The 11080-nt window shown below is 43.7% G+C and overlaps 1 protein-coding gene across 1 annotated transcript; it reads left to right on the plus strand.

Annotated features, from left to right (window-relative positions):
• Positions 1–6073: 6073 nt before the first annotated feature.
• On the plus strand, positions 6074–7978 carry LOC134486238 (Y-linked testis-specific protein 1-like). The gene is made up of 2 exons (XM_063285160.1): positions 6074–6232; positions 6946–7978. Exon 2 carries the CDS (start codon positions 7427–7429, stop codon positions 7784–7786), a length of 360 nt encoding a protein of 119 aa, XP_063141230.1. The 5' UTR covers positions 6074–6232; positions 6946–7426; the 3' UTR covers positions 7787–7978.
• Positions 7979–11080: the final 3102 nt, after the last annotated feature.

Raw genomic sequence — 11080 nt, forward strand, 5'->3', positions numbered from 1 at the left:
CCTGCTAAGAATGAATCCCCAGTGAACGTGATTGTTGGGGGGAGGGCGGCAATGGGGGGAGGATGGGGAGGGGAACACCCATAAAGAAGGGGAGGGGGAGGGATTAGGGGGATGTTTGCCCGGAAACTGGGAAAGGGAATAACACTCGAAATGTAAATAAGAAATACTCAAGTTACTAAAAAAAAAAAAGGGTTTAAACGATAAATAATTTTTTTTTTAATTTTTGTCTGTGGTACCAGGTTCAGTGTTCTGCATAAACTCTAAAACACGGCAATTTCTTTTTTTTTTTTTAAATCGCCAAACAGAATGGATCTTATATTTTTCTATCTAGGTGTAATCGAGACGTAAAAATAAAATTCTTTGCTTTAAAAAAAAACTAATTATGTTTCATTGGCTTTTTTTTGTTAATTTCTTATTTTTATTGTTTTGTGTTTTGGGGTTCATTTTAACAATTATTTTTTCATTGAATTAATTATTTTCTTATTCTCTAGTGTAGATAAAAATTTAGGTTGCTGGTCTTTGTTTCTAATCTAAGAATTAGTGTTGTAAATAAAGTTTCCTCTTAGCACCATCATAGTTATGTCTCACACATTTTGATAGTATGTTTCCTATCTTCTTCTTTTTTTCTTACTGTTACATATTTTCATTATTTCTTGACATCTGTATTACTTGTGAATGTGTGATTTAATGTTTCTGGACTGGGAGACTCCTGTTGTCTCTCATTGAAGACGTCTATTTTAGTTTTGTTGTATTAGCAGAACACATCCCGATGGGCTGGAGATGCAGCTCAGTGGACAGAGTGCTCACTTGGCTCTCACACAGCTCTGGGCTCCACCTACAGTACCTCATCAGCCTGGTGTGGTGGTCCATGCCCAGAGTCCCATTACCAGGAGAAGAACCAGGAGTTCATCATCATCCCCGGGTGCATAGTGTGTTTGAGGCCAGCCTGGGCTACATGAAACCTGTATAAACAAATATTTCCCACAAGACATCCTTTCTTAGGCATTTGCCTCACTTTGTTCTGTGGTTTCTGAGTGTCTGAAAAGTCCAGGGTACTTGAAGGAAAAGAACATCCTGGTGCTACTAGGGACTGTCAGTCAGAGACATTGGCTGGTGAAGCCATCTCATCCCAGCTGGTTTTCCGCCTGCTTCTGTTGCTGATGGGCTGATGTGTGTCCACAGCTTTACTCATGATCGCCCTCCTTCCTTTTAGCTGTACTCATTCTTGCTTCCTGCTGAGGCCGTGATGGAGTTAGTGACACAGATAATTGGGGTCTCCTTCCAGCCCACTGATTCTCTCAACAATAAGTTCTTTCTCTGTAGAAATAGTTTCTCTGTTGCCTACATTATCAGACATAAATATAACACTCTTTTCTGTTTTATTTTGACACTGGGTTTCATTATGTAGGTAGGACTGGCCTGAAACTCACTGTATAAACCAGGTCGGAATTGAACTCACAGAGATCAGCTTGCTTCTGAGTGCTGGGATTGAAGGGGCATACCTGGCTCCTTCTCTTTTTAATTTTTTTTTAAATTTATCTCTATGGTGTGTGTTTGTGTGTGTGTGTGTGTGTGTTTGTGTGTTTGTGTGTGTGTATGTGTGTGTGTTTATGTGAGTGGGTGTGTGTGTGTTTATGTGAGTGTGTGTGTGTTTGTGTTTGTATGTATGTGTGTGTATATGTGAGTGTGTGTGTTTGTGTGTGATTGTTTGTGTATGTGTGTGTGTATGTGAGTGGGTGTGTGTGTGTTTGTGTTTGTGTGTGTGTATGTGTGTGTATGTGAGAGTGTGTGTGTTTGTGTGTGTATGTGTGTGTGTATGTGAGTGTGTGTGTGTTTATGTGTGTGTGTGTGTTTTGACGAAACAGTCCATCAGATCCTCTGAACCCCGATCCTCTGCAAGAGCATCCAGTGTTCCTAAGCAGTGAGCCGTCTCCCCAGCCCCTTCTGCCTGCTCTAAACTCCACTTCATTGTTCATCTTGCCCAGACATGCCTTTAATTCCTACTCTTAGTGTTTGTTTTAATTCAGTGAGTTCCTATTCGATTTTCTCTTGTTTCTTCTATTACATCACCAAGATGATGTGTATATTTTCTTTTGGAAGTTTCTCATTGACGACGCTTGAATCCTGGCTTTAAAATCCTTGCTGACAATTCTGACAATGGTTTTCTCTTGGTGCCACCACCAGGGAACTGGTTTTTCTCCTCTGCTTTTCATTTAGGGGGATGGTCATGGTGTGACGTGATTTCCATTTTGACGTCGTTTGTCTAAGTTGTCAGCAGTCCTGACACTGTGTGTGCAGTGGCTGTTTATCCTTCATAACCTTTTGGTGGTGTTTTGGTTTTTCTGGGTTTGCCTGATTGAATAAAAGGGATTATACCTCCAGTCCACACCAACAGGCATATCTTAGAGGGGTCAGGAAGAGTGGTTCTCAACCTTCCTAACATAACCTTTTCATACAGCTCCACCAACTTTAAAATTATGTCATTGCTACTTCATAACTTTAATTTTGATATAGTTATGAATTGTAATGTAAATGTCTGCTGTACGGGATATATGATATGTGACTTCTGTGCAAGGGCCATTTGAGCTCCCAAAGGGGTCTCCATCCAAGGGTTAAGGACCTCTGATCTGGACTTAGTGGGATCCCCTTACCGACGTAGATGGGTTGCCCAGTGTTGCTGGGGACGATTCTCCATCTCTGGAAGGCAAAGTATATTCCACGATCAGGCTTTTTCCTGGTTCCCTCTGGAATAGTGGACACACTCTTGATGGTTACTGATGGATCAACTGACTCCAGGCAGTTTTCTTTTACATCATCGAAGATGAGGATTCAAAAAAGGTTCTGCTAGCCAAAAGCAGTGGCTGAAGATATCCCTGGTGATCTTTCCCCTTCCCTAATGGCTCCTTCTCCGCACAAGGCCTACGGTAGATGTCTGAGTCCCTCCCAAGCTGCACCTTTCCAATCTACACTCTTCCTCTGTGGTGTTTCTTTCACGAAGAGCACACACGCTAACCCTGAACCCATGTTGCCTTCAGTCAGCACTAACAACCTATTACTCTATGCCAGTTTCGTTTTCCCATATGACACGGTTGCTCACAATTCTGAGTCATATTCACACATGTATGGACAAATAGAATGGCACCGATTGGCTAGTCTATAATGATGCAGATTCTGTATGATTCTGATTCAGAAGCCTGTAAATCCAAGATGAAGAGACCATCGGCAGGGGAAGGAGTTCATGTGGGTTGTTGTCACCACAGAAGGGATGCAGTGGGCTAGGAAGGCAAGAGAGGGAGCAAACTCCCTTTCATAATTTAACCTTTTCCAATATAGCATCATTAATGGATCTTTATTTGTACGTCGTATCCCTCTTCACCTGATAAATTCTTCACAACTATATTCCCACTGGTGATTAATCTTCAGAAAATTACTTTTGGGTGAACACATTCAAACCAGAGATGAGGGTGAATTTTGGATATCTATAGTGGGTGTGGGCATTATTCTTCCCAGGTCGTGTACCCGTAAGATTTCTAACTACCTCCTTCCCCATGGTAGCCTCACTGAATGACGTGAATTCCGGGTGATTAATAAGGTACAGACACCAAAGCTCATTGCCATATCCTGTCACCAGTATCAAACTCGAAACAGCAAGAGCCACCTGTGGGAAGAAAAATACGAATAAACTTTATGGTATCTCTAAACTATAAACCCCCAATTTAATCAAAACATTGTTTAAACTCAGTTCTCTTATATTGATGTTCTTTAAATGTACAAGTCAGTGGGCTTGCTTGTGACTCCTTGTACAGGTTTATACTGTACATTAGCCATCTTCATCCTCACAAATCACCTCCATTTCCACCTGCACACACACACACACACACACACACACACACACACACACACCCTGCTGCTCCCTGTCCTCTTCCTAAATGCCCCCTTTCACTTAATATTCCTTATTAACATCTAAATTCCACAATCGTCTGTTTGAATCTGGCTTGTTTCACTTAACATATTGTGTTTTACACTCCGATCCGTTTTTCTGAAAACAAAACCCTTTCCTCTTACACATAGATGAAAATCACATCAATGTACATCACATTTTTTAAGCCATTCATCCAGTGATCAACAGCTAAGGTTATTCCAAAAGCTTGTCTATTGCACACAGTGTGGCAATCAGAAAATATGTGCAGGGTCCTGGTTAGTTTTTATTATCAGTTTGACTCAACCTGGGAAGAAGGAGCCTCAGCTGAAGAATTGCCTCTATCAGAATGTCCTTTGGCCTCATCTGTAAGGAATTTTTTTTGATGCTTGATGTGGAAGGATGTAGCCCACTATGGGGAGTGTCATCCCCTATGAAGGTGGCCCTGGGTTGTAGGAGGAGAGAAAGCTGAGTAGGTCATGGATAGCAATCCAGTGCCCAGCATTTCTAAGTTGTCTCTGCCTCCTTTCCTGCCTCTAGAGTCCTGCCTGAGTTCCTGCCCCAATGTCGCTCAGTAACAGACGGGAACCTAGAAGATAGAGTGAGACAAACTCTTTCCTCCTCAAGTTGACGGCTATGACGTGATTGTTCTTCTTGTTGCCTACCTGTTCTTCCCTTTTTTGAAAGTTGTCTCTGTTTATTGTTCTTAGAAAAATGATATTACATGTTTCCTCATGGGCTCTCTGTCTCTCACAGTGTCTCTCTCTGTCTCTGTCTCTCACTGTATTTGTGTGTTTGAGTGAGTATATGTGTATGTTTGTGTGTGTGTTTGGGTGTGCATGTGTGTGTGTGTTTGTGTGTATGTATGTGTGTGTTTGTGTGTTTGGGTATGTATGAGTGTTTCTGTGTGTATGTGTGTATGTGTGAGTGTGCGTGTGCCTGTGGGTGTGTGTGTGTGCGCTCTCCAGGCTAAAAAAAATGCCCAAGACTGTAAATCTCAGCAGGTGCCTAGAGAAGGAAGATGAAGGGGAGAAAAGGGGGAAAAAATCATGTCATGTGAGTTAACCCCACATTGAGGTCAGCCACATAGTGGACAACAGTTACATAATGGCAGAGGAGTCATGAGAGCATACAGAGAGGAAAACTCAAATTGTGAAGGAAAATGTGCTTAAAATTAGGATAGAAGGGAGAAAAAGAAGACGGTGCACTTAGAAAAGTGGACAGATTTTAAAAAGCTGCCATAAGTTGTTAAGCTCTAAGTAGATATGAAAAAATTATAATGTTAATGTGGAAGGGAATTACTGGGGAGAGGGAAGGGAGGGTCAGAGTGTGGTGGGGACAGGGGAGGGTTCTGAAAAGAATCCTTTTGAAGATCTGAAGAACTATGTGACACAAACAATTAAAGTACCCTGTAATTTACAGGTAAATTCCATACTTACCTGCATCCAGTATTCTGTCTACCCTATTTCAAAAACAAAATTACGTCATCTATTTCATCCTGTTTTGCTGCATTTGATCTAATAAATTCCTTGTAACCAGAAGTGCTGGTAAATTTTAAAGACATGTAAAATATTACTGGTTGATATCCGGTTTGTCATGTTTATCCCGACTTTGGAAGCAGGTCCTGGAGCTAATTTTTCCTCGCTCTTTGCAAAGAATCCATAATTCATGATTGCCACTGACTTCAGTACAAGGTATTTAATCTTGTCAAATAACAACTTTGTTTGAATAAAAATGGCCCTCCTCTAATTGTGGGTTTTGATAAAGCTAATTTTGCGGTGCTATCCAGTGGGCTGCCTCGGAGAGAGAGGCTACCAATATTTCTGATACGGAGAATGACTTAAAAGATAACCAAAGGAAAGATAGGAGCTGGGAAAATAACCACCAAGGATGTTGGTGACTCAGAAACCAAAGACTTTTTCAGAAAAAAAATGCATGAAAAGAGCTACTTGGGCAGACTGTGACTTGAGTCATCAGAATATTTGGGTGGGGACTTTATTTTGGGTCTCCAGTAGGCTACAGGAGAAGCTAAAACCTAGATGCTGGAAGTTTCTAAGCGTAACTAGGGAAGCAACTGGCCTGAGAGGGCTTCTATGATGTAAGCAGAGCCTGGATGATGTCACAGAGCACTGGGCGGAGGTTGTGCTTCTCTTCCACTTGGAGGCGCTAGACTCCTTGAAGGTGGGTTCACTATCTTCCCAGCGGGCTGTGAAAGCCAGTTCAGCTCCTGAACCCCACAATTGTTCAACAGGCTTTTGGAGCCTGACCGGTTTCCGAAGACAGAATCTGGACGACTAGGACACTTTTCTCTCGGTAAATACGTTTATGAAGATAACTGGGACCCATTTAGCCCAGAAAGCTAAAAGTTCTCCCTCGTACAGCGAGTAACCGTATGTTCTGATGTCTTCCACGTTTAAGAGCTCGGCGGACGGTCTAGGCTAGTCAGTCTAAGAGTTTATTATCCTTTGCTAACAATATCTAATTCATAATCCTACTAAAATGCCAAAGCTCCTCTCTGTCCCTGTGCATTTTAGGAGATAATATTTCTTTTTGATGTTGTTGTTTTTTTTTTTTTTGTTTTTTTTTTTTTCGGAGCTGAGGACCAAACCCAGGGCCTTGTGCTTCCTAGGTAAGCGCTCTACCACTGAGCTAAATCCCCAGCCCCTTTGTCTGAATATGTTATTCTGAGCTGTAGAGGACCATTTTTTCATTTCACTTTGAACTTTAGATTTTGATTTTTGAGACAGGGTTGTTCTGTGGGTAGATTTGGCTATCCTGGAACTAACTCTGTAGACCAGGCTGGCCTTGATCTCACAGAATTCTGCCTCCATCTGCCTCTTGAGTGCTGGAATTAAAGGTGTGCTCCACCATTGCCCAGCCCTCCTACGAACTTCTGATTACGACAGAATTAGATTCAGATGCTCAACCCTGTTTACCATCGCGTTCCTCACCTGCTCCAAAGGTGAGGTCCTGGACAAGAGCCCTGGTCCAGCCCCCTCCCCACCCCACCCCCATTGTTCTTGCAGGCAGTCACATGACAGAGGCAACAGCATTGTGTCTGGTTTAAGCAGGCGAGCTCTTCAAACCCAGGCCACGGGCAAGTATGACGCCTGAACACAGAACGATAGCCACAAGACAGTGGACTAGGATGCCGTGGCCTACCACACTAGGTATACAGCCAAGAAGAAGAGGATGTCTCTGAGGAGGATGAGCACACAATCTTTCCAGAAGCAGAGGAGGAGGAGGCCTTCTCCCCAGGCCCTGGGGAACATTGTGGGCTGCAGAATTTCTCACGGATGGAAGGAAGGTGATGAGCCTGTCACCCAGTGAAAGGCCATCATTCTAGATCAACTGCCAACAAATCCCTCTCTCTATCTTGTCAAGTATGATGGAATTGACTGTGTCTACGGACTGGGACTTCACAGCGATGAGAGGATTTTAAAGCTTAAGGTCTTGCCTCACAAAGTAGTGTTTCCTCAAGTGAAAGACACCCATCTCGCAAGTGCCATGGTTGGCCGAGCAGTGGAGCATAAATTTGAGGGCAAACATGCCTCTAAGGACAACTGGAGGGGGGTGGTCCCATCCCAGGTGCGAATCATGAAGAACTGGTTTTCTATCACCTACGAGAAAGATACAGTCCTTTACATCTACCAGCTCCTGGATGATTACACAGAAGGTAACCTCCGTATCATTCCAGAGACTCCTCCAGCAGAGGTGAAGTCAGACGTTAACAGCGACATCTTAACAGGTCAATGTGTGCAGTTCACCAGAAGCGACGGGTCCAAAAAGATCGGCAAAGTCATTTACCAAGTTCTAGCCAAGCCTTCTGTGTACTTCATCAAGTTTTATGGCGACGTCCACATCTAAGTCTATAATCTGGTGGAAAAGATACGTTAAGGTGAAATTCGCAAAGTGTGGGGGACATAGATGGGTAATTTATAGGATTTGGGAGAAAATGTTTGTTTTTATGTGTTTCAGATACACAAGGGCCTTTGACAACCCCAGTATCTTTTCCAATGGAATTTGTTTTTGCTCTAAAAATTAAAATGTGCGATGTGACGTGTTGTATGTGAACACTTTGGTGGAGGAGACGGGCTTTGGTGGATGGAACATGGAGAGGAAGCCGGAAAGGTCAAGGCTGTGAACAGTAATTCTGATGTCACGTAGACTAAAACAAATAGGACTGAGCTGGTCTGGTCTTTAGGGAGAGAAAAGAACTGGTGATGAGGCTTAGAGGAGCAGGGATGGCACGGGGGAAAAAATGACGGATGTTTAGGAAGCAATGGAGAGGGGACAGACATAGATAGACTCTCTGAGGTGAAGTTTGAGGGAGAGACAGACTGTTGGGGAAAGAGGGGCAGGGAACAGGGAGGTGGTCTTGGAACTCAAGGGGAAACCCAATAAACTGATCCAAGCAGACTCAGAATCAGAGAAGGTCGGGGATTGTTTGACTAACGAAACCTAATGAAACCTGTTTCTCATCTGCAGATGTATTATTTTTAATTATGTGGGTGGGTGCAGGGAATGAACACAGGAGACCACAGAGATAAGAATAGTCAGGTCCGCTGGAGCTGGAATTAAAGGTGGTTGGGAGCCATTGGACATGAGCTCAAAGAACAAATCCACGTCCTCTTTCAAAGCAGATGAGCTCTTGATCCATTGGTTATCTCTCCAGGCCCCTAAAGTCATCTTTTTAAATACATCCAACCTTCACATGCAGAGAAGAGACCAGGATGAGGGTAAGAAAGATTAAATTGATGGTGATGTTGAAGAAAGACTAAAGAACACATGAGGGAGTAGAGGACACTGAGGCATGAAGGAATTCCAAATGGAGTTCTCAAAAAGTGAAGCAGGAGACCAGGAAGAACAGAAAGGGTCTAGAATGAGTTGAACTTGGGCCGCATCCATATTGGTCTCTTTGGTTCCTTAAAGAACAGCCAAGACATCACTACAGAAGGTGGATGTGAGGTGGAGGCTTCCCCGGAGGACATTTTGAAGAGGATAAATCAAGAGTAGTGAATGCCAAACTCAGTTTATATCTATCAATTCCTGAAAGTATCATAAAGCCCATTATTTTGTATGATCAGTAAAAAGTAATTTAAAAGGGAAGATGAGGATGCCGTGAGCTTCTGTCAGGTGTTACGTGGATCCTGTGTTTAGCTTCCCTCAGCACGTTAGACTCTATTGCATCCTGTAATATTTTTTGAGGTCTCTGCTCAATGCCCCTAGATGACCACAAAGAGCTCCTGCACTGGCTTGTCTTGCCTGGCTCTCCTAAGCCTGGTTGGCTTCCTCCACACCTGTGGGCCCTGTTATGGTATCTAGCCCCAGAAAGTTCCCGTCTTTGACTCACATGTAAGCTTATCCTCAGAAAACTCTTGACAGTGACTCCAATGCAAAGGTGCTGCATTGAGCTCTTTCCTATGCCATTTGCAATTACTTTAAAATCCTTTGTGGTTCCTGACCATGTAGCTCTCTTCTCCTGAGAAGCCCCTGTGCACTTCATGGGGTCTCCCTGAGCCACATCTACACTCCAAGAATGTCTTTGGAGGCAACCTTATCATGAACTCATTCATTACTGTTTCTTCTCTCAAGAATAAGTTTCTCACTGCAGGACTTGAAAATATTTTCTATCGTTGAAGAATTCTGCTCTTTGGGGGTTTTTATACAGGCTGGTTGTCTGACGGTTTCATTGCTGTGAAAAGACACCATGACCAAGGCAATTTATAAGGGACAACATTTTTGGGGGGTTCTTTTTTTTGTGGAGCTGGGGAACAAACCCAGGGCCTTGCACTTCCTAGGCAAGCACTCTACCACTGAGGTAAATCCCCAACCCCAAGGGACAACATTTAATTAGGGCTGGATTTCAGGTTCAGAAGTTCAGTCCATTTTCATCAAGGCAGGAATCATGGAAGCATCTAGGCAGACATGGTGTTGGAGAAGAAGCATATCACCCCCACAGTGATATACCTCCTCCAACAACACCACACCTATTTCCACAAGGCCACACCTCCTACTTGTGCCACACTTCCCATGGGACAATCACATTCTAACCACCGCCCTGATTTTATGCCAACTGGAGACAAGCTAGAATCATCAGAGAAGAGGGCGCCTCCGTTGAGAACATGCGTCCATAATATCCAGCTGGAGGGCATTTTCTTAGTGATTGGTGGGGAGCGACCAGCCCACTGTGAGCGGCACCATTCTTAGGCTGGTGGTCCTGGGTTCTATAAGACAGCAAGCTAAGCAAGACATGAGGAGCAAGACGGTAAGCAGTGCCCCTCCATAGCCAATGCCTCAGTTCCTGTCTCCAGGATCCTGTCCTGTTTGAGTTCCTGTCCCAACTTCCTTTGCTGGTGAGCAGCAACTTAGAAGTGTAAGCTGAATAAACCTTTTCCTCCCTAACTTGCTCTTTGGTCACCCTGTTTCCTTACAACAATAGGAACCCTAAGTAAGACAATTTCTTATAGAAACGGTAAGTCTAGTAGAGCCACAGACGCTTACCTCATAACCACAAATAGAGACGTATAGACACTTTGTTTTAATTTAAAGGTAAGACTTGCTCATGTACTGACCTGTGACTTTCTAGTTTGTTTCCTTCTCTCCGTGATGAATGCCATGATCAAAACTAACTTGGCGAGGAAAGGGTTATTTGCCTTACAGTTTACAGACCATCACTGAGGGAAACCAGAGCAGGAGCTTGAAGCAGTAACAAGGAGCTCTGCTTGTTGGCCTGCTCCCTGTCTCAGTCACTGTTCTGTTGTTGTGAAGAGACATCATGGTGAAGGCTACTACTATAATGAAAGCATGTAATTGGAGGATAACTTACAGTTTCAGACGTCTGGTCCATCATCATGGCAGGGAGCATAACACGGGATCAATAGAGAGCTACTGCTCTGTAAGCAGAGAGAGAGAGAGAGAGAGAGAGAGAGAGAGAGAGAGAGAGACAGAGAGACAGAGAGACAGAGAGACAGAGAGAGACAGAGAGAGAGACAGAGAGAGACAGAGAGAGATAAAGAGAGACAGAGAGAGATAGAGAGAGAGATAGAGAGAGACAGAGAGAGAGAAAGAGAGAGAGGGAGAGAGAGAGGGAGGGAGGGAGAGAGAAGGAGGGAGGGAAGTAGGGAGAGAGAGAGTGGGAGAGAGAGAGGGAGGGAGGGA

This window comes from Rattus norvegicus, chromosome 3, assembly GCF_036323735.1.
Source record: "Rattus norvegicus strain BN/NHsdMcwi chromosome 3, GRCr8, whole genome shotgun sequence".
NCBI lineage: Eukaryota > Metazoa > Chordata > Mammalia > Rodentia > Muridae > Rattus > Rattus norvegicus.

Excerpts from the sequence above, each read along its gene's own strand:
- LOC134486238 (XM_063285160.1), top strand. The coding sequence starts at position 7,427 with ATGGTTGGCCGAGCAGTGGAGCATAAATTTGAGGGCAAACATGCCTCT.